Below are 17,315 nucleotides of genomic sequence, written 5' to 3' on the forward strand. Positions count from 1 at the left end.
TTTAAATTTGTAACATTTCTATGTATTCACCAACAAGAGTTAGCATAGCATGTGTGTGTGCAATTGTGGACAGTGTTTACAGTTTTTTGTTACGCACTGAAGAGCGATTGTTGTTTGAGACCCTTTGTGTTCCGCATTTGACTTTACTCTTTCGTGTATAGTGATATTGAGTATCGTATCTTACTTTTTTTAATATAATACAGAGATGATTGCTACTACTTTTTTGCAAACAAATCATTATCTTCACGATTGAGTTCTTCGTCCTATAAACATTACGAAATGGAGCAGGTTTGTTTGTGTACTTTTTAATAAAATATGTCAAACCAAATCCACTTCAGAATGATTTCAGAGGGGTGTCTTTCTTTGTGTCATACAGGAAATTTTGAAGTTGGAGCAAATTTGTACTGCAATGTACCAAACAAATGATGCAAGCATTCGCCAGCAAGCGGAGAAAGTGCTTGTCGATCTTGTAAATGATCCTCATGTTCTTGATAAGTGCCAACTACTTTTGCAAAGAGCTGCAGTAAGTAACAGTTTTGTGGCTGAATAACATTTGGTTTACCGTAATGAGTTTGTTTTCAGACACCTTATTCTATTCTGATTGCTTCTTCAACACTTACAAAAAGGGTATCAAAGCAAGGCTCCCCACTTCAGCTACAGCAGAGACTTGATATCAGTAAAGTTCCTGCTTTTGTAATTTTTGAGCAATATTATTAACTTATCTTTTGTTAAGGAAACTATGTGTTAAGTTACCTGTATTCCGGAACAAAACAAGTGACATTTGTCCAAGAAGCACTGGTTTTGCTTTATGCGCGCATAACTAAAATTGCATGGTTTGATTCTTTCAAAGATGAATGGCCATTCCGAAATGTTGTTGCTGATATCAGCAAATTCTTGCAGGTTAGGTTTTGATCATGTATGTGGCGATTAGGAGTTAAATTACCACAAAGACTTCTTAATTTGCAGGGAAACACTTCACAGTGCATCATTGGTGTTCACTTGCTAAGTGAACTAGTTGCAGATGTCAATCGATCGGAAAATGTCAAACCACTTACGCGACACCGTAAGATTTCGGCTTCATTTCGGGATACAACATTGTTTGAAATATTTCAGCTAGCTTGCAGTATGTTGAATCAGGCTCTGTTATCTGGTGATCAGATACAAAGCAATGAGCAGGTCAGCATTGTTTTTATAATACTTTGCGAAGAAAATAATTGTTTGCAACTTTTTTACAGTGCACTTTGTTAAGTGGTGTTTTGAACCTTACGCTCAACTGCCTTTTGTTTGACTTTATTGGAACCTCATATGATGATTCAGGCGACGATCTCATTACAGTTCAGATTCCCACTGGGTGGCGCTCCACCTTTGTTGATCTCAGTACATCACAGTTGTTTCTTAATCTGTATAATCTGTGAGTATTGCAGCTAAAATATGTCTTCTGGACAGTTACAATTGTACTTGCCATTGCAATTCAATGTGTTACAAAGCTATTTTGCATTTGTAGTCTTCCAGAATCACTGTGTTCGATTGTCATGACTTGTCTTGTTCAAATTGTGTCTGTACGTCGATCGTTGTTTAACAACACAGAACGCATAAAGTTCCTCGGAGACATTTTAAAGGGAATTAAAGGCATTTTGGAAAACCCACAGGTAGGAAATTGAAAAAATGTTTATGTTTGCTTGCATCCTGTCTGTTTGTATTATTTTGTGTTAAACAAAACATTTGCCAAAGTAAGTACAACTGACCGGACTACGTTCTTGCCCAAAAATCATTGATTAAAGTTACAATTAAATCCTATTTTAGCCAAAAAGTAAGTTAATGTTTTCAGAAAATGTCAGATGAATCTACATTCCATGAGTTTTGCCGCATGGTTGCCCGTCTCAAAGCCAACTACCAACTGGGAGAGCTGGTGAAAGTTCCATGTTACTTGGACACAATGCAACTTGTGGCCAACTTTACTGTGACCTCACTGAGAATGTGGCATTTTTCACCGAATTCCATTCACTATCTACTCAGTCTGTGGCAGGTGTGTTATTGTTTCACTGCAAATTGTCGAGTGATTTTGCTTGTCCACAATACTGTAAGACACAAGACTTTTGTCTAAAAACATTCATGACAAATTTTAGGTAGTATTCACATTACACAAGTAGGTCAGTATTTAGAAAACAAATTGACATTGGTGCAAATAAATCCATGTTTTAAAATTCAAAAACTTGGTGACCATAGTGTATTATTTAGTCATAGTCTAGTCTACTGTTTGACGGATGTGTTTCATGACATTTTGTTTTCCCAGAGAATGGCTGCCAGCGTGCCTTACATCAAAGCTCCAGAACCACATCGACTGGAGAGTTTCATGCCGGAAGTTATGAAAGCTTATGTGGAGTCTAGGCTTGCTTCAGTGGAGGTGATTCTACGTGATGGCCTGGATAGTCCTTTGGATGACATGTCCTTCATCAAACAGCAGCTAGAGCAAATATCCACCATTGCAAGGTGTGAATACAGCAACACTTGCCAGGTTAGTGACAGTCATTAGTAGGATTGATTAATGCAAAAGTTTTTAGTGCCTTTGATACAAATACTCATGTCATATATTGTTGAAACAACGCTAAACATTACCCTGACTTGTGGGGCAAAACACATTTCTAATGTGAGTTAAGTGACTACTTTCATGTTGATTATTTTTCAGCTTCTTGTGCAAACCTTTGATGAAGCTGCAGCGAAACTTGAAGAATTTCTCAGAAGCAATGCTGACAATCAACAACTTCTTCTTCTTCCTCTAGGTTGGTTTCCCTCTCACCCTAATCAAAACATTTGCTTTCAGCCACGCAATACACTTTAGCAGAACTAGTTGTAAAAAAGCGTTTGTGCTGCGCCGTTGTTTTTCCCATACGAAGCCAAATAGAGCGTCATTCATTACCAAAGCCTGCAAATTTAATTAAATTTTAATTTCGTTCCAAAATGCATTTAAAATTATTAGTTTAGAGCGACTGTCATTGGACTTTTGTTGGGGTCGATTGCGTGTAGGTTGCCTGTTTGTTTTCTTGGGGGTTTTCTGGTTTTTGACGCATAATATTCGTAAACTTGTTTCGTAGAATGAAACTTGTCATTAATATAGTCCCTCAGACGGGTAAAAATCGTTGATATATCAATTTTTATTTCGAAACTTGTTTCCGATTTTGTTGGAATGGCTTTTGTTAACGTAAAGTGGTCTGCACAATGCGACGTCGTTTCGCGTCGCGGTCATGTTTCGTTACATGCTCATTGGTGCCCTCTTGTGGACAGGCAAACTTACATGGATCATCCACCTGGTGGGAGCAGTGATTGGTGGCCGTGTTTCCTTCGCCGCCACCGACGAACACGATTCAATGGACGGGGAGTTGGTGATCCGAGTACTTCAACTTATGGCCGTTACTGACCAGTAAGCAAGCCGTATTTTCCGAAACTAGTTCGGAGATTTGTTTACTAAATTTTCTCGTGTTCCAGGCGCCTGCCTTCCGGAAACGGCAACTCCACTATAGAACTCGCGTTTCTTTCATTTTTCGAACAATTCCGCAAGATTTACGTCGGAGATCAAGTGCACAAAAGCTCCAAGGTCTGTTTAACCATTTTCACGTGATATAATATTGCGCATGTTCTGTGATTAAAAAGAAGTTTATCGTGTTCAGGTTTACAAGAGGCTTGGAGAGGTTCTGCAACTTGGAGACGATTCTGCCGTGCTCAGCGTCTTCGTTGGCAAAATGTAAGTGTTTTTGGGGTAAACTTTTGCCTGTTTGATGTTTAACAAATAATGAAGTCGGGAAATACTGTACAGTATAGGGTTGTTCCATTTTTTGGCTTTTTCATTTTCTGTTTGAATAAGGTCTCTGTGCTTTTTTAAGAGCTCATCTTTGATTTCTGACAAATTATGTTTAAGAGAAGCGGAATTAGTCTTGATTTGAACATTTTCCTTTGTAGTATCAGCAATTTTTGCTTTGAGCAATTTGACTTCCTCATTAAGCTTTTGTTCCCTTCTTCTTTGTTGTTCAGCAATTTCCCACATAACAGTATACATTTCTCAGTTGTTTAGTCATTTAAAACAAACAATTTATGTGAATTAATCATTTTTTTAATAAAAAAAACGTCTCAATGCACAGACTGAAACCAGTTATTTTTATCTACCAGTATCACCAACCTTAAATACTGGAGTCACAACGACGAAATAGTGAACAGGACTTTACACCTGCTGGGCGACCTCTCCGTCGGTTTCAGTTCCGTTCGCAAACTCGTGAAACTCGATTCGGTGAAGTTCCTCCTGGAGAACGACCCCGTAAGTTCTTTAACAAGCTATGTTAAGAGTTCAGCAAGTAGAGCGTGTTGTGGGTCAAAAAGTTCCCTTTATCACAACTGGTAAATTCAGTGGTAGAACGTCAGCTTGACGCTTTCAAAAATTGTCCCTTCGAAATATAGGAAGTTGGTAGCTGGAGCTAACCTAACGCTACTACAAGCATTCGTCGTTTCGGTCAATCTTTTATCGCTAACTTCAGTCAATATACAATTTTATTTGTACTTTTAACGTCGCTATTGTACATTGAAATGACAGAGCTTACATTTTCCTTTTCTTGGAGCCGAATCGAAAGTAAGCGACCTGAGATGCCGAACTGTATTCCACATTGCTCTGGGCAGGTTGCTTGCAGTCGATCTTGGTGAGTTTGTCATAAACTTATTTTTCTTGTAAGTTTCTAGAAGACATTTTCACGATATATTGCAGGCGAAGATGAGGAGCGTTTTGTCCGTTTCATGCGACCGATGTCGGCCACTTTTAATAAACTGAAGCAGATGATGCAAAATACTGCAAGCAACCACAGGTATGTTGTGTACATGGTTGTATTCCCTACCAGGCCAAGCTATAGAATACCTTGTTTTGTATGCAACTCTATCGGGGTCTCTTACATTAGTAATATTTTAATAAAACACAATTTAATCAATTCGTTTCGAACACATTGCGGCAAAAGCTTGTGACATTGATTTTGTTTCAGTCGAGTATTTCTCATTAAACTTCGCTTTTTGTTTATACATCATTTTTGACAGCGAGTTGAGCGCCCTTGTTTTTACTATAAACGGTACATAAGCAAAACTACTAATTAATGGTTGTTATTACGAGTGATTTTTTTCTTTGTGCAGTTCCCTCCAGTCATCCGCCATACGGTCGTTGATCGGAATATCGCGAGACATCCGGGGACTCACCTATTCATTTAACTGCAAAAACACATACGCAATGCTCTTTAACCTTGTGTATCCTTTGTCGTAAAGCAGAACACATAACATTGTTGTCCCACCACCTCCACGTAATCAAACGAAAAGCGCTCATAAAATTTCTTATAACTGATGCTAAAATAAACACAATTACATTGAAACGCAAATGAATTGATGTTCAGCATTCCGGCGGTTCCTTTTACGTTTTATGCTCGGTTAACTACCTTAACGATAGGGTTTTAGATACCCCACGTTCACCGACATCGTGCAATCAGCCATGGAAATGTGGTACCACGACCCCGCCCTCACAACGCCCCTTTTGAAGGTATTTTGACGTCCTAAGCGGCCCTTGTGACGTCACTGAATTCTGTTGAATTGCAGATGTTCGGGGAGTTAGTGCTGAACAGGGGCCAGAGGTTAAATTTTGACGTTTCCTCACCCAACGGAATCCTGTTGTTCAAGGAAGCGAGCAAGTTAATGTGCGCTTATGGTAAGGTGCTGCGAGACTGCTGTATGTGCAAGGAAACGAAACTTATCCTTGCCAGGAACGAGGATCCTCACCCTCGGGGAACCACCGAAAGACCAACTCTACACGCACCGCTTCAAGGGGATTTCCCTCTGCTTCGCATTGTTAAAGAACGCGTTGTCGGGGAGTTACGTGAACTTCGGGGTGTTCCAGCTATACAACGATTCGACGCTGGACGATGCGCTCAACGTGTTCGTGAACCTCGTCATGTCCATACAGACCAATTTTCTGCTGGTATGTGTTGTCTCAGGCCGAATCTTGTCGTTCCCCGTCGGTTTTGATGCTGTTGGTGATACGCCCAGCAAATTACAGTTCTTTTGGTAAACCAGTGAGCAAGAGAAGTACAAAGCCAAAATATTGTATGAAGGGACGCTATTTGCTATACTGCTATACACTCCACATCACAGAACTGTGGACAATCACGTTCCTAATTTTTGCTGGTCGGACATTTACTCTAAAGAGCTACCATTATTACATTAAAATTCTAACTTGCGTGAACAAGGTTCATTGATATTCAGTGTTTGTTGTTCTAAACATTTTAAGCAATGGTCGCAATAGTTTTAATTTTTGTATGTTGTATTCTCAATCCACAGGAATATCCCAAGTTGAGTTACAACTACCACACTTTGCTGGAGCTGATCGCCCAAGATCACATGGGTTTTCTCGCCAGTCTCCCAGCCTCGGTTGTCTATCATCTACTTGGCACTGTCACCGACGGCCTTACTGCCTTAGGTGCATTTTTATCCAGAATATTTGTTATTTTTCCCGCTAAGATTTGACAACGGGGTACCGGTATTTGCACGTAAAGTTGTCTCGGTTGCATTAACGGGACGCCTGGAAATCGCCGTCATAAACCACCTTGTTTTTTCTCCCAGACACTGTAATTTGCACTTGCTGCTGCACAACCCTCGATCACGTGGTCACGTACTTGTTCCGCATCGCCGCGCGCTCCCCAGCCCTCACTAACGGTGACGTGACGACTGTGTCCACGACGAAGACGCATCACGGGCGGTTAGAGCGGCAACGCGAACAGCACTTTCTGCAAGTGATGATGGAGCGCCCGCAGATCTTGCAAAACGTATTACTACAGTGTGGTTTACTTTTTGGCGAAGTTTCTAATATGCTGGTCGTAAAATGTATTGCATTTAAGGCTGCTTGATGGTGGTATTTCGTTTCAGGCACTTTCCACTGTTTTGCACACAATCCTCTTCGAAGACTGTCGGAATCAATGGAGCATGTCGAGGCCTCTGCTGGGTTTAATTTTGTTAAATCAGGAGGTAATGTTCATGTACCCTACAGCCTTGCTTTTCGTTACGCTAAGGCGTTGTTCAATACGACTGGACAGATAGGCGTCGATTTAGGGGTGACTGGGGTGACATGTTACCCCTCACAAACAAACAGGGGTGACAACGCATGCCTTGTGCCCCCTGGATTATGTTTAAATTAAAAATGATTGTCAAAAAAAACACATACATTATACTATGCAATCAGAATCGTTCTTCTGGCACTTAAGTTTCTAAAGTGTTTATTTGAAACCAACGTTTCGTCTGCCATCCGGCGAGACTTCCTCAGGGTTATGTCAACAATAATGCATCAAGCGCATAAACAGTAAAAACGCAAGAAAAACGTAAGAAAAACACAAGGAAAAAGGACACCGCTTGCATCGTCACGTGACTAGGTGTGTAGCGGGGCGTAACACTTACAACAAGTTGTTGCAAACCGCTGGAAAGTACATGTGCGTTTTCAGTGTTTATGCGCGTGATGCTTCACTGTTGACATTACCACGAGGAAGGCTCGCCGGATGGCAGACGAAACGTTGGTTTCAAATAAACACTTTAGAAACTTAAGTGCCAGAAGAACAATTCTGATTAATTAGTATGCCTGGTGACCTGTATTATCACCGTCACAATCAGGATAAACACAAGTATCTCGTGAATTGTTACGCAACAAAGTGACACGGAACGAAATTTGCGTTGTTTGTGCTATGTTTAGGGCGGTACGACTGATGAAATGTTTTTTTGCGTGTTCTAAAACCTGGAAAAGCCACCCTTAATATTTTACAAAACGTTAAAAATTCGACGCCTATGGGCACCAGTATCATTCATTGATGGCCCTTCAACAAATGGGTTACAATGGTCGATATGCCCTTTGCTTACAAGTCATACATCCATAATGCAAAACAACAAAATACATTTTTCACTGCGAACCAATTTAAAATCTTTATTTTTCTACTTTCTTGCAGCATTTACGGTCGTTGGAGAAATCCCTGTGCGAGCCTGGATCCGATCACGGAACGCTGGATCCAACCGTGCTGCACAACGCATTCACGCAACTAATGAACGGAGTTGAGAAAAACCTGCACACGAAAACGCGCGACAGGCGAGTATTCTACACCGCCAATTTTCAACCTAATTCACAGTTCCATATTCTACCCCTACAGGTTTACACAAAATCTTTCCATTTTCCGGCGTGATGTCACCGACTTAATAAAAGCGGACGGTCGGGCGTCAACCAGCAACGCCGTTGACCTTACAACAAGTTCAAGCAGCATGATGACGTAGTGTGTGACGTTGAAGAGGCGTGTTTGAGGCCGCTTCGGTGCTTCGTGTGCTTCGTGTGCTTCACTATTCATATGCAAAATTGAGATTTTTTACGCTTGAAGCGCTTTGGATAGCGCGCAGAAGTGACTACAAGGGCACAGCGCATTTGCAAAACAATTCACCTTTTCAAACGCAAAGCCCATATGGGATGCAAAAACTAATTTAGTTTAATTTAAAGCAATTCAATACGATGAGCTTCAGAACAAAAACAGGTTTGTGGTAATAAAAAACCTTTCCAATTTTGTTTTCAAAGCGCCAATATCGTTTTTTTTTTTGCTCCCATTTCAATCAAGAGCAATTGCAAGAGGGTGTTGCTATTTGGTAACAACAATTTGACATTTTCCAACCTGTCGTTTGTCTCGATTTTCTATTTTGCAAGCGGAATAGGATTAGCAAAGATGCATTTCAGAAAATTTCCTCTTCATGTTGCTGCAACCCGGGAATCCGTTTCATTATTTTTCACGACGTTCGAGAATTTTGCATTTCGCAATAAAGTTCTGCCCAAAAATTTATGTTTATTATCTTGTGATCCAATTTTGTCACAGAACAATGTGATTTCACGGGTGGTTGCAGACGTGTAGTAAAACCGTTGTATATTATGAGAAAACTGTGGAAGTCAGTAGGCTATCGTCAAGAGTTATTGTGACAGAGACTTTTTGGTCGGTAAATTGTCTTGATCTTTGAAGATATAATGCTATTTAGTGGAAGATAATAATATTTGAAAAGCCATGAATTTGTTTCGTTCGTAAAAGAAACCAATTTTCACCTAAAATGTAAAAATGAGTTTTGTAAAGGTTAGCGAATAAAAATATGGCCAAATGTGCACATACGTGTTGCCTATGTATTGATCGTGCATTGAGAAAGCAAATAAAAATGTGGCAAAATGTTTACATAAAGATATTTATTGATCGTCTATAGAGGTGGCAATTAAATATATGACTAAACGAGCAATTGCCTGACAAATAACTCTAATTATCGACACTTTCAAGGCTTGTTTGCACAAGTCGATCCGTGATTGTGACGTCATCTTCAGGCATTTGTTTTGGCACAAGCGCGTGATCTCTGGAACTCTGGAGTCTGGATAACATGCGATCGCGATGCATTGCGTTTCACAGCGGATGTAACTTGTTTGTGATTTACAAGCTTATTTTGTGCATGTTTGTGCATCTGGAGTATAAGTTTCATCTTCTATTAGTTAATATATACCTTTTCTTAGTTCAACCATGTTGCTTCCATTGATCAGTCAGAGCCAGTAAAAACTACGTAAAGAAAAAGAACCAACGACGAGATAGTAAATTTGTTTACAAGGCCTAGAAGGCTATATGAATGTTCCAATTACTGAAGTTGTGGTTTTGGTTATAGCAGATACATGCAAGTGTAATGCTTTGAATCAATTAAAGTTCAAATAATGTTTTTTTACAGGCACACAGCAGGTTTAGTTCACATACATGCACAATTTCTCACACAATGCAAACTGCAGAGCAGAAACACAAAAATGACAGCACAAACTTGCTGCTGTTTGTTGCTTTATTGCTGTTAACCATTTTTACAATATGGATTTTAAAGTACAAGAGGCTGCGGTTCATCCATGAAACAGGCTTGGCTATTGTTTATGGTATGTGCATGCTTTAAACTCCAAACTAGCTTGTGTAAACAAATGTTTATTCGGCATGTATATAGTTTGCTGTTTGTACACATAAAATTTAGTACTGTTGCATTCACGACTTTTGGGTGCAAAGAAGTTGTATGTTTTAAAACCCAAAGACCATGGTAACAACTGTTATGTAAAGTTTCTTATATATGTTTTCATTGTTTTCAGGTTTGATTATTGGAGCAATAATCCGATACACAAGCAACCCAACTCCAGCAAGCACGCCGGGCAGTAATTCCACCAATATCACTTGTCAGCAGTCTACCACTTGTTCAGGCCTGCAGTTTTCAAACCCAGAACTACGTCAGGTAGGAACTGTACAGGAAGTCATTCTGCCCAGACATTTTAACTTGCCAAATGGGCCACTCTCTTCACAGAATATAATGGCTTTTACTTCTTATTGAAATCGAGAATGTTGTCAGCATACTAATAAACATGCTTTGTGCAGTGTTCCTGTGTATATGTATAATCTCCCTATTTTTATATCTTGGTATGAAAATGCCTAGTTCCTGTGACAAGAATGTATTTAGTCATGATGCGCATACATCATAGTTTTGACTCATAGAAGAGGTTCCTGTTTGAAAAAAAATACTGCAACATCAGTTATTGCTACATCAATATATGCAACTTCAAAGTCACTAGGTCTAAAAACAATGGCCTTCTTTTATTTGACTATCACAAAAGTGTTGTTTTTGTAGGTTACTTTTAATCCAGAGCTTTTCTTCAATGTTCTGCTTCCCCCAATTATCTTTCATGCTGGCTACAGCCTTAAAAAGGTAAAAACTCTCCAAAATTTATCCCTTGAATATATTTTTAAAATACCCAAACTTATGTTGTGTCCATACAGTAAGGTATGTAGTACATTGTACAAGAAAATTAAAAAAAAATTAAACATAAATGAATTGAAAAGTTTGTTAGGTAGATAAACATTGCTTGCATCGTACCCGTGATTTTATTGCTTTGATAATTGCAGCGTCATTTCTTTCGAAACATCGGATCAATATTGACTTTTGCGTTTATTGGAACACTTGTGTCAGCTGCTGTAATAGGGTGAGTGAATAAGACAGAGGAAAAGTGTGTCAAATTTTAAAAATTACCATTGAACCCAACATAGCTAAAATAACTAGGTTGGGTTCACAGGCTTCACAGCCAAGGCATTGCAGCCAAGCTGGATCAGCCACTATTTACTTTTGCGTCGTCCATAGCTAAAATAACTGTCTGATTTAAATATCATAGTCTACATATTTACATTGGCAATCATCTTCTGCCTACAAGTTAAAGAAACCCATGTCGTTCTCGTACAGGTCAATTTGCTATGGATTCGTATCAGCTATGATGTTGTACAACACAGATCCCACTTTTCAATTTGGTTTTGTGGACTGTTTGCTATTTGGAGCCATTGTGTCAGCAACCGATCCTGTCACAGTTCTTGCTGTGTTTAAGGAATTAAAAGTAGATGTTAACCTGGATGCTCTGCTCTTTGGTGAAAGTGTGCTCAATGATGCTGTGGCCATTATCCTTGTTTCGTGAGTTTATTACTTTGCAGCCGAGTGTAGTCATATATTGTTGCTAAAACCGCTTGATCATTTTATTAGAGTTGCAAACAGGTAATAAAGCATTCACACAAGCAGTATTTTGTTTAATGAATAAACGTATAAAAGCATTGTACAATATTTATTAGCATTGTTCTTCTATTTTATATCGTTTAGCATCAACATCAATATTAGGAGTCGATGTTTTTTAGATTTGAATAATTTATAAACAAGAGAACACTCCTTGTAGCTTGTTGCATGATCGGTTTGTGCCCCATAGTCACTTCATCCAGTTATAAAGAGACCAATGCACAAAAATCATGAAGATGTTTTTTGTTCGTTTTCAGGACATCACTGATGTCAGCAACAAAATACTGCATGATACTCATTTTTACATTTGAACAATGTTGATAAACAACTACAACAGATTTCTCTACATTATTGGAAATTTTGTCAAAATTTTACAGGTCCATCACAAAATACAAAGAAGCCACCAGCACTGATTTTGATTCTGGAGCATTTTTCTCATCATTGGGACTTTTTGTTGGCATCTTCCTGGGAGCTTTTGTGATTGGTGCCATTGCAGCCATCATAACTGCGATTATTTTCAAATTCACTAAAATAGGACAGTTCCCTGTATTGGAAACCTCTGTGTTCTTTCTGATGTCCTGGGGATGCTTCCTGATGGCTGAAGCTGTTGGTTTTACTGGCATTGTTGCTGTCTTGTTTTGCGGGGTTCTGCAGGTATGCTCTTCAAAACCAATGCTATGCATGATTCGGCAGATAAAAGCCTTGCCATTTTAGTAGGCCTTATTATGTTTCCAAATACAAAGTCTTGCAGTTCTTTTTTTTCTGTAGAATTAATGTGACTAAAGCAACTTCCAAGTGTTTTCTTGTTGTTTGTTCAACCTATTAATAAAGTGCCCAAAATAATAAGCCTTCTGTTGCACATCATAGCCCAGTGGATTAAAACAGTTTGATCTATGCTCTAATAAGTACTGAGCCATGTCCCACAGTTTAAGAACCACTATCCTAATCCATTAATATGAAAGGATGCGATTGCTGTGTTTTCAAAAAAATTAATTTGGCATGAAACATAAGTACATTAACTGTTTGCTGTGAAAGTTTGGTTGTGTGTGCTTCTTCGACAAACTTATTATATTGTTTCAGGCCCACTACACCTACAACAACCTGTCGGCAGAATCAAAGATTCGAACCAAGCAGCTATTCGAAATTCTCAATTTCCTCGCTGAAAACTTTATCTTCAGTTACATGGGAGTTTCCATGTTCACCTTCAGTCATCACTACTTCAGCCCCATTTTCATCGTTGGAGCATTTGTATCTTTTTCACAGCTGCTTTTGCAAACAGTTGAACAACAACTTAACTTTTGGAATAATAATATTGATTTTAATTCTTTGCCATGCAATGCACAGAGTCTAATCCTTGCATTACAGATACTCTATATGTTACATAGTTACCTAATTTCCTTAATTTGATTGTATGGCAGATTGCTGTGTTTGTGTCAAGGGCCTGTAACATTTATCCACTTTCCTTTCTTCTGAACCTGGGAAGAAAAAACAAGATTCCCATGAATATTCAGCACATGATGATGTTTGCAGGTACGCTTGCTGTGTTTATACCAGGAAATGTCCTGCTCTCCAACTGTTTGCCATAGAAGTTACTAAAACGACCATTTACTACATGTAAAGTGCACTTAAATGTGGCCCATAAATTCTGATCCTTGCCAAGGTTAAATGTGTGATGCATTAACATAATTGTTAAAGTTATGCAGGGTGCACAAGTCTGCATCTGTCAAAGCTTGTACATTTCTTTGCAAAAAATTATCAAACTTGCGCAAGTATTAGGACTTTGGGTTGTTGTAGGATTAAGAGGAGCAATTGCCTTCACCCTCGCCATTCGGGAGACTTGCGACAAGGGGCAGCAAATGATCTTCAGCACAACTTTGCTCATAGTGTTCGTCACTGTATGGGTGTTGGGTGGAGGAACCACGCAGATGCTCACCTGGCTTAAAATAAAGTAATTGTTTTTGTCTGCACAGTGTCTATATTTAGCTCCATTTATGTATCTTTATGCAGCCTATTGTTTGTTGATCACTGACATTATTATCAACCGTCCAGCTGTGATTTTAATTTTCTGTATAGTGATGTGAGATTTGCTTTTATCACATAATCTACTGTATGATTTATTCCCATTTTCAAAAATTTCATATTTATTATATATTTTCCTGCTGGTAAAAGTTAATTTTTTGCGCAGAGTTGATGTGGACCCCGATGCAGTTGGCAATGACTCCTCACACCAAACTAACAATGTGAGTAATTGTGCAAAAAGAAATTCTGTAATTCTGTACATTGCAAAACTTTGATTACTAAAGCAAATCTGCACAAACTGCTGATTTAGCTTCCCATTTTAATCCCCGAAACACTTACATGGCAAAAAATATCAATACAAGGGCATTGGGTCATAGTGATTAAATAGCTGCATTCAACAACCAATGAATTTAGTATGTGCATTCGAAGCCATACAGACGTGGTCATTTTAGGCAGTATATACCTATTGTTTTTAATCCAGTTATTTCATTGGTTTGGTTATTTGAATGACATTTCCCTTCCTAGGTATATATTCTCCCTAAACATCATTCATTTTTCCAAATCACGCATGTATTGCAATAAACACTTTCACCACAGCTTATCTTAATTGACATTATGATCTTATCAACAAGTTTTTGACACAGGCAACATTTTTTCATCACTGGTCCCTAAAAAACTGTTGGCTATTAGAACTTCCAACACCTTTAAAAACTGGCAATTAAATTAAAATATAACACAACCAATTACCATGACTTCTTGGGACGTTCGAGTTTTCAATTCAACTGTTTGTTGACAAATTTCTGGTTTATCGAGTCTGAAAGACAAATTCTTGTGTTTTGTATGAATTTTGTAACATGGTTTGTGCACTTATTATATCGAAGGAGTATTATTACCAAAGGTGTCCAGGATCTCCAAGCGATGTTGTAAGTTGTATGCACCTCTTAGGCATGGTGTGTCTAATTCATTTCGTCTTGAAATAGTTTTTCATGTGGTTTGTCCCACGCAGCCATTGTGGACAAACCATTTAAAGCCACTGCTTTAAACTGTAGTGTCTGTCATGCATTTTGAGGTTACTACGTGTATTTAGGATTTACAAACCTCCAAAAGACTTCTTGTGCTAATTATTGGTGATATTTATAAAACTTTTTGATACTGGTGTACCTTTGTCTTCATTTGTAAAGCCTATCTTTCTGCTGCTAATTTCTTCGCTTGTCATCTGCACTTAACGACATATTGCATGTTTACTGACAAATATATCAGACATATTTAATTTTGCACAATTTTATTACACAAAACATAACCATCAGCGACGATGAGTTAATGATCAAATTTTTGAAAAACCTTATGAAACCATCAAACTGCACCAATTTTTTCTCAATTAAAAACCAATTTGATACAACAATGGTCAAATCAGAAAAATCATCACTTAGTTGCCAATATTAAAAATAATTTGTAGTTTTATATTTACATCCTTGTAGTCTAAATTCAGTTTCAAAGAATGAAACAGAATGTGTAAATTGTAAGCAACGTCATTATTTCTATCATTGGTCTTTCCAAATATGACTTCCTTTATTTTTACAGACATTTATAGTATTTAAATTCCTCTAACATCTTTTTAGTATTTTTAAAGGATAGAAAGTGATATATTTTTTTCCATTCAGGTTACAAATGGCATTGAACCAGAAACCCCACCGGCTCGCAAATATGCTGACAGTGCTTGGATGTTCAAATTTTGGTACAAGTTTGATCAATAGTATCCTTTGTATGTTATTGGATGTGTTGAAAATATAAACTATGTAAGCGTTTGTGGAGAAGAGCTCCATAACCCATAGTAAATGTAGTTACTACTTATGCTTCCACAGAGGTAAATACTGCATTGCTAGGTACCGCACCCATATTAACTTTTCCTTTTAGGTTAAAAATATGTCGCAATGTTTTTCCTTAGCAATTCTACTACCCTAGTTATTTGAAGCCAATTTTAACACATTCTGGTCCACCACTCACCAACACAATGCCCAGCTGCTGTTTTCCTCTGGCCAAATGTCTCACAAGTCCACATGCTTATGCGGTGGGTATTCAGTAAAAGCTCTCTTTCCAATGCCAAAAATCTCAACCTAACCATGTTCTGTTTCTTAAAGGAAAACCTTGATGAGGACAGTGATGCCGATTTTATTTTAAACGACGATGTGAGTTTCGGTGACAATGCTCGTTCACCGCGAAATTCCACATCCAACATCAATCCAAGGACTGCCACGGACTTGGAAGGTGTTCATAAAGTTGCAAACTCTGCCATTGCCGATAAACCACACAGTGCTGACGTTTTTCCTAACACAGCAGAGCCAGAAGAAGCAAGAGAATCTGCTGTCAGCAGTGGAAATGGATTTGTTGATTTACATGATGTTAGTTTAACAGTTGACCCAAGACCAAGAGAAAATGACCAAGTTTAAATAATGTAGGACATACTATTTGCTTGGAAGAAGAGGACAATGTTAACTGCCCAAACTTCTAAAGCAGATATTGCATGGAATAGTATTGTTTGACCTAGGATATATCAGACTGAAAGCTGATTATAGAACGAACAATTGTTGAACAAACCAGTTGAACTCTGTCGTGACTACTTTTTTGCCTATTGTTGTATTCTTAATGTTTGCAATTGTTGTTCAAACAGTGTATGACTGTGAAAATAGAACTATAAAACTGTATTACTTTAAAATGTGCTTATAAGTTCGTCATTAGTCATCTCTCTGTCTAAAAGTAGATCTATATGTCATCTCTCTGTCTATATGAGCATTTACAAGCATGTGTCTCTGCAAGTTGGTTGTAGTTGTTGCAAAATGTGTGCAGTGTTTTAAAGATATCTTTTTTTAGTATCATGCAACTTGAACTCATTTTTTCTTACTTTTTCTGTCATGTTGGCAGGTATGCGCATTGTTATTTTCTGAGCAAACTTCTTATGTTGAAAATATACTTGTTATCTGAGATATAGATCTTTTGACTCTGATTGTACCCGCCATTGTTAACATACATCAAAAACAACTATTCTGTTTTTTTTAACAAACTGAAGTCGACTTTGCTGTATTTATGTTATACTTAACCCCACATTTTATTAATTTTTTTTAGTTGAGCATTTCTTTGTCATTTCAATTTGTATTTATTATGTATAGATTTGAAATTACTCCGGACACATTTTCCTCACAAGACTTCTCCATAGCGACCTACACAAATAAAACATCTTTACACTTTAATGACACAACAGTTCATTAATTATCAAATATTCAACTGCCGAAATGTACCAGTGCTACAGTTTAGTGGTATAACCATTCCCTGTGCTCACGATATCCTTAAAGCTTATTTTCATCTGCATGCATTTCTCCATTGTAATGTAAGCTCAGAAAATGATTTCATGTTTATTGTAGATATAACGCTGTTCTCGAAAAAACATTATCTACACATTTTTGTGATTATTATACCAAAACAGACAATGCATAATGGCAAAACTATCATTTCAATGTTTTGATGCACTTTGTGTCTTGCCTGTAATTGCTATCGCAATTTTATGTCAAATATACTTACGTACACCATTAATGTGTGGAATTGATGGTTAATATAATAAAAATAACTGTTTTGAGTGTGTTTTTTGGCCTAGTTTACTTGGCTCAATGTAG

At 38.0% G+C, this 17,315-nt stretch overlaps 2 protein-coding genes across 2 annotated transcripts; both read left to right on the plus strand.

The window, feature by feature from the left end:
- Positions 1-101: 101 nt before the first annotated feature.
- LOC145901855 (exportin-7-B-like) lies at positions 102-8,870 on the plus strand. The gene is made up of 25 exons (XM_082989660.1): positions 102-288; positions 377-523; positions 583-676; positions 734-900; positions 967-1,176; positions 1,236-1,411; positions 1,505-1,649; positions 1,829-2,026; positions 2,294-2,515; positions 2,687-2,780; positions 3,283-3,418; positions 3,484-3,592; positions 3,666-3,739; positions 4,162-4,306; positions 4,580-4,682; positions 4,748-4,844; positions 5,161-5,271; positions 5,476-5,557; positions 5,614-5,722; positions 5,778-5,992; positions 6,352-6,490; positions 6,634-6,836; positions 6,937-7,035; positions 8,001-8,137; positions 8,199-8,870. The coding sequence occupies exons 1-25, from the start codon at positions 280-282 to the stop codon at positions 8,317-8,319; spliced, it is 3,342 nt and encodes a 1,113-aa protein (XP_082845786.1). The 5' UTR covers positions 102-279; the 3' UTR covers positions 8,320-8,870.
- Positions 8,871-9,784: 914 nt separating this feature from the next.
- LOC145901861 (sodium/hydrogen exchanger 6-like) lies at positions 9,785-17,273 on the plus strand. Its single transcript, XM_082989667.1, has 14 exons — positions 9,785-9,973; positions 10,178-10,317; positions 10,708-10,785; positions 10,983-11,059; positions 11,314-11,535; positions 12,009-12,285; positions 12,712-12,879; positions 13,050-13,161; positions 13,426-13,579; positions 13,817-13,871; positions 14,532-14,573; positions 15,312-15,403; positions 15,613-15,718; positions 15,789-17,273. The coding sequence occupies exons 1-14, from the start codon at positions 9,826-9,828 to the stop codon at positions 16,095-16,097; spliced, it is 1,980 nt and encodes a 659-aa protein (XP_082845793.1). The 5' UTR covers positions 9,785-9,825; the 3' UTR covers positions 16,098-17,273.
- Positions 17,274-17,315: the final 42 nt, after the last annotated feature.

Source organism: Ascidia mentula, chromosome 5 (genome assembly GCF_947561715.1).
Source record: "Ascidia mentula chromosome 5, kaAscMent1.1, whole genome shotgun sequence".
Classification (NCBI taxonomy): domain Eukaryota; kingdom Metazoa; phylum Chordata; class Ascidiacea; order Phlebobranchia; family Ascidiidae; genus Ascidia; species Ascidia mentula.

Coding starts and splice junctions, on each gene's coding strand:
- LOC145901855 (XM_082989660.1), top strand. Junction 2,027..2,293: donor ATCTACTCAGTCTGTGGCAG/GTGTGTTATTGT, acceptor TTGTTTTCCCAG/AGAATGGCTGCCAGCGTGCC. Junction 4,845..5,160: donor AATACTGCAAGCAACCACAG/GTATGTTGTGTA, acceptor TTCTTTGTGCAG/TTCCCTCCAGTCATCCGCCA.
- LOC145901861 (XM_082989667.1), top strand. CDS start 9,826: ATGCAAACTGCAGAGCAGAAACACAAAAATGACAGCACAAACTTGCTG. Junction 11,536..12,008: donor GTGGCCATTATCCTTGTTTC/GTGAGTTTATTA, acceptor AAAATTTTACAG/GTCCATCACAAAATACAAAG. Junction 14,574..15,311: donor CAGGATCTCCAAGCGATGTT/GTAAGTTGTATG, acceptor TTTTCCATTCAG/GTTACAAATGGCATTGAACC.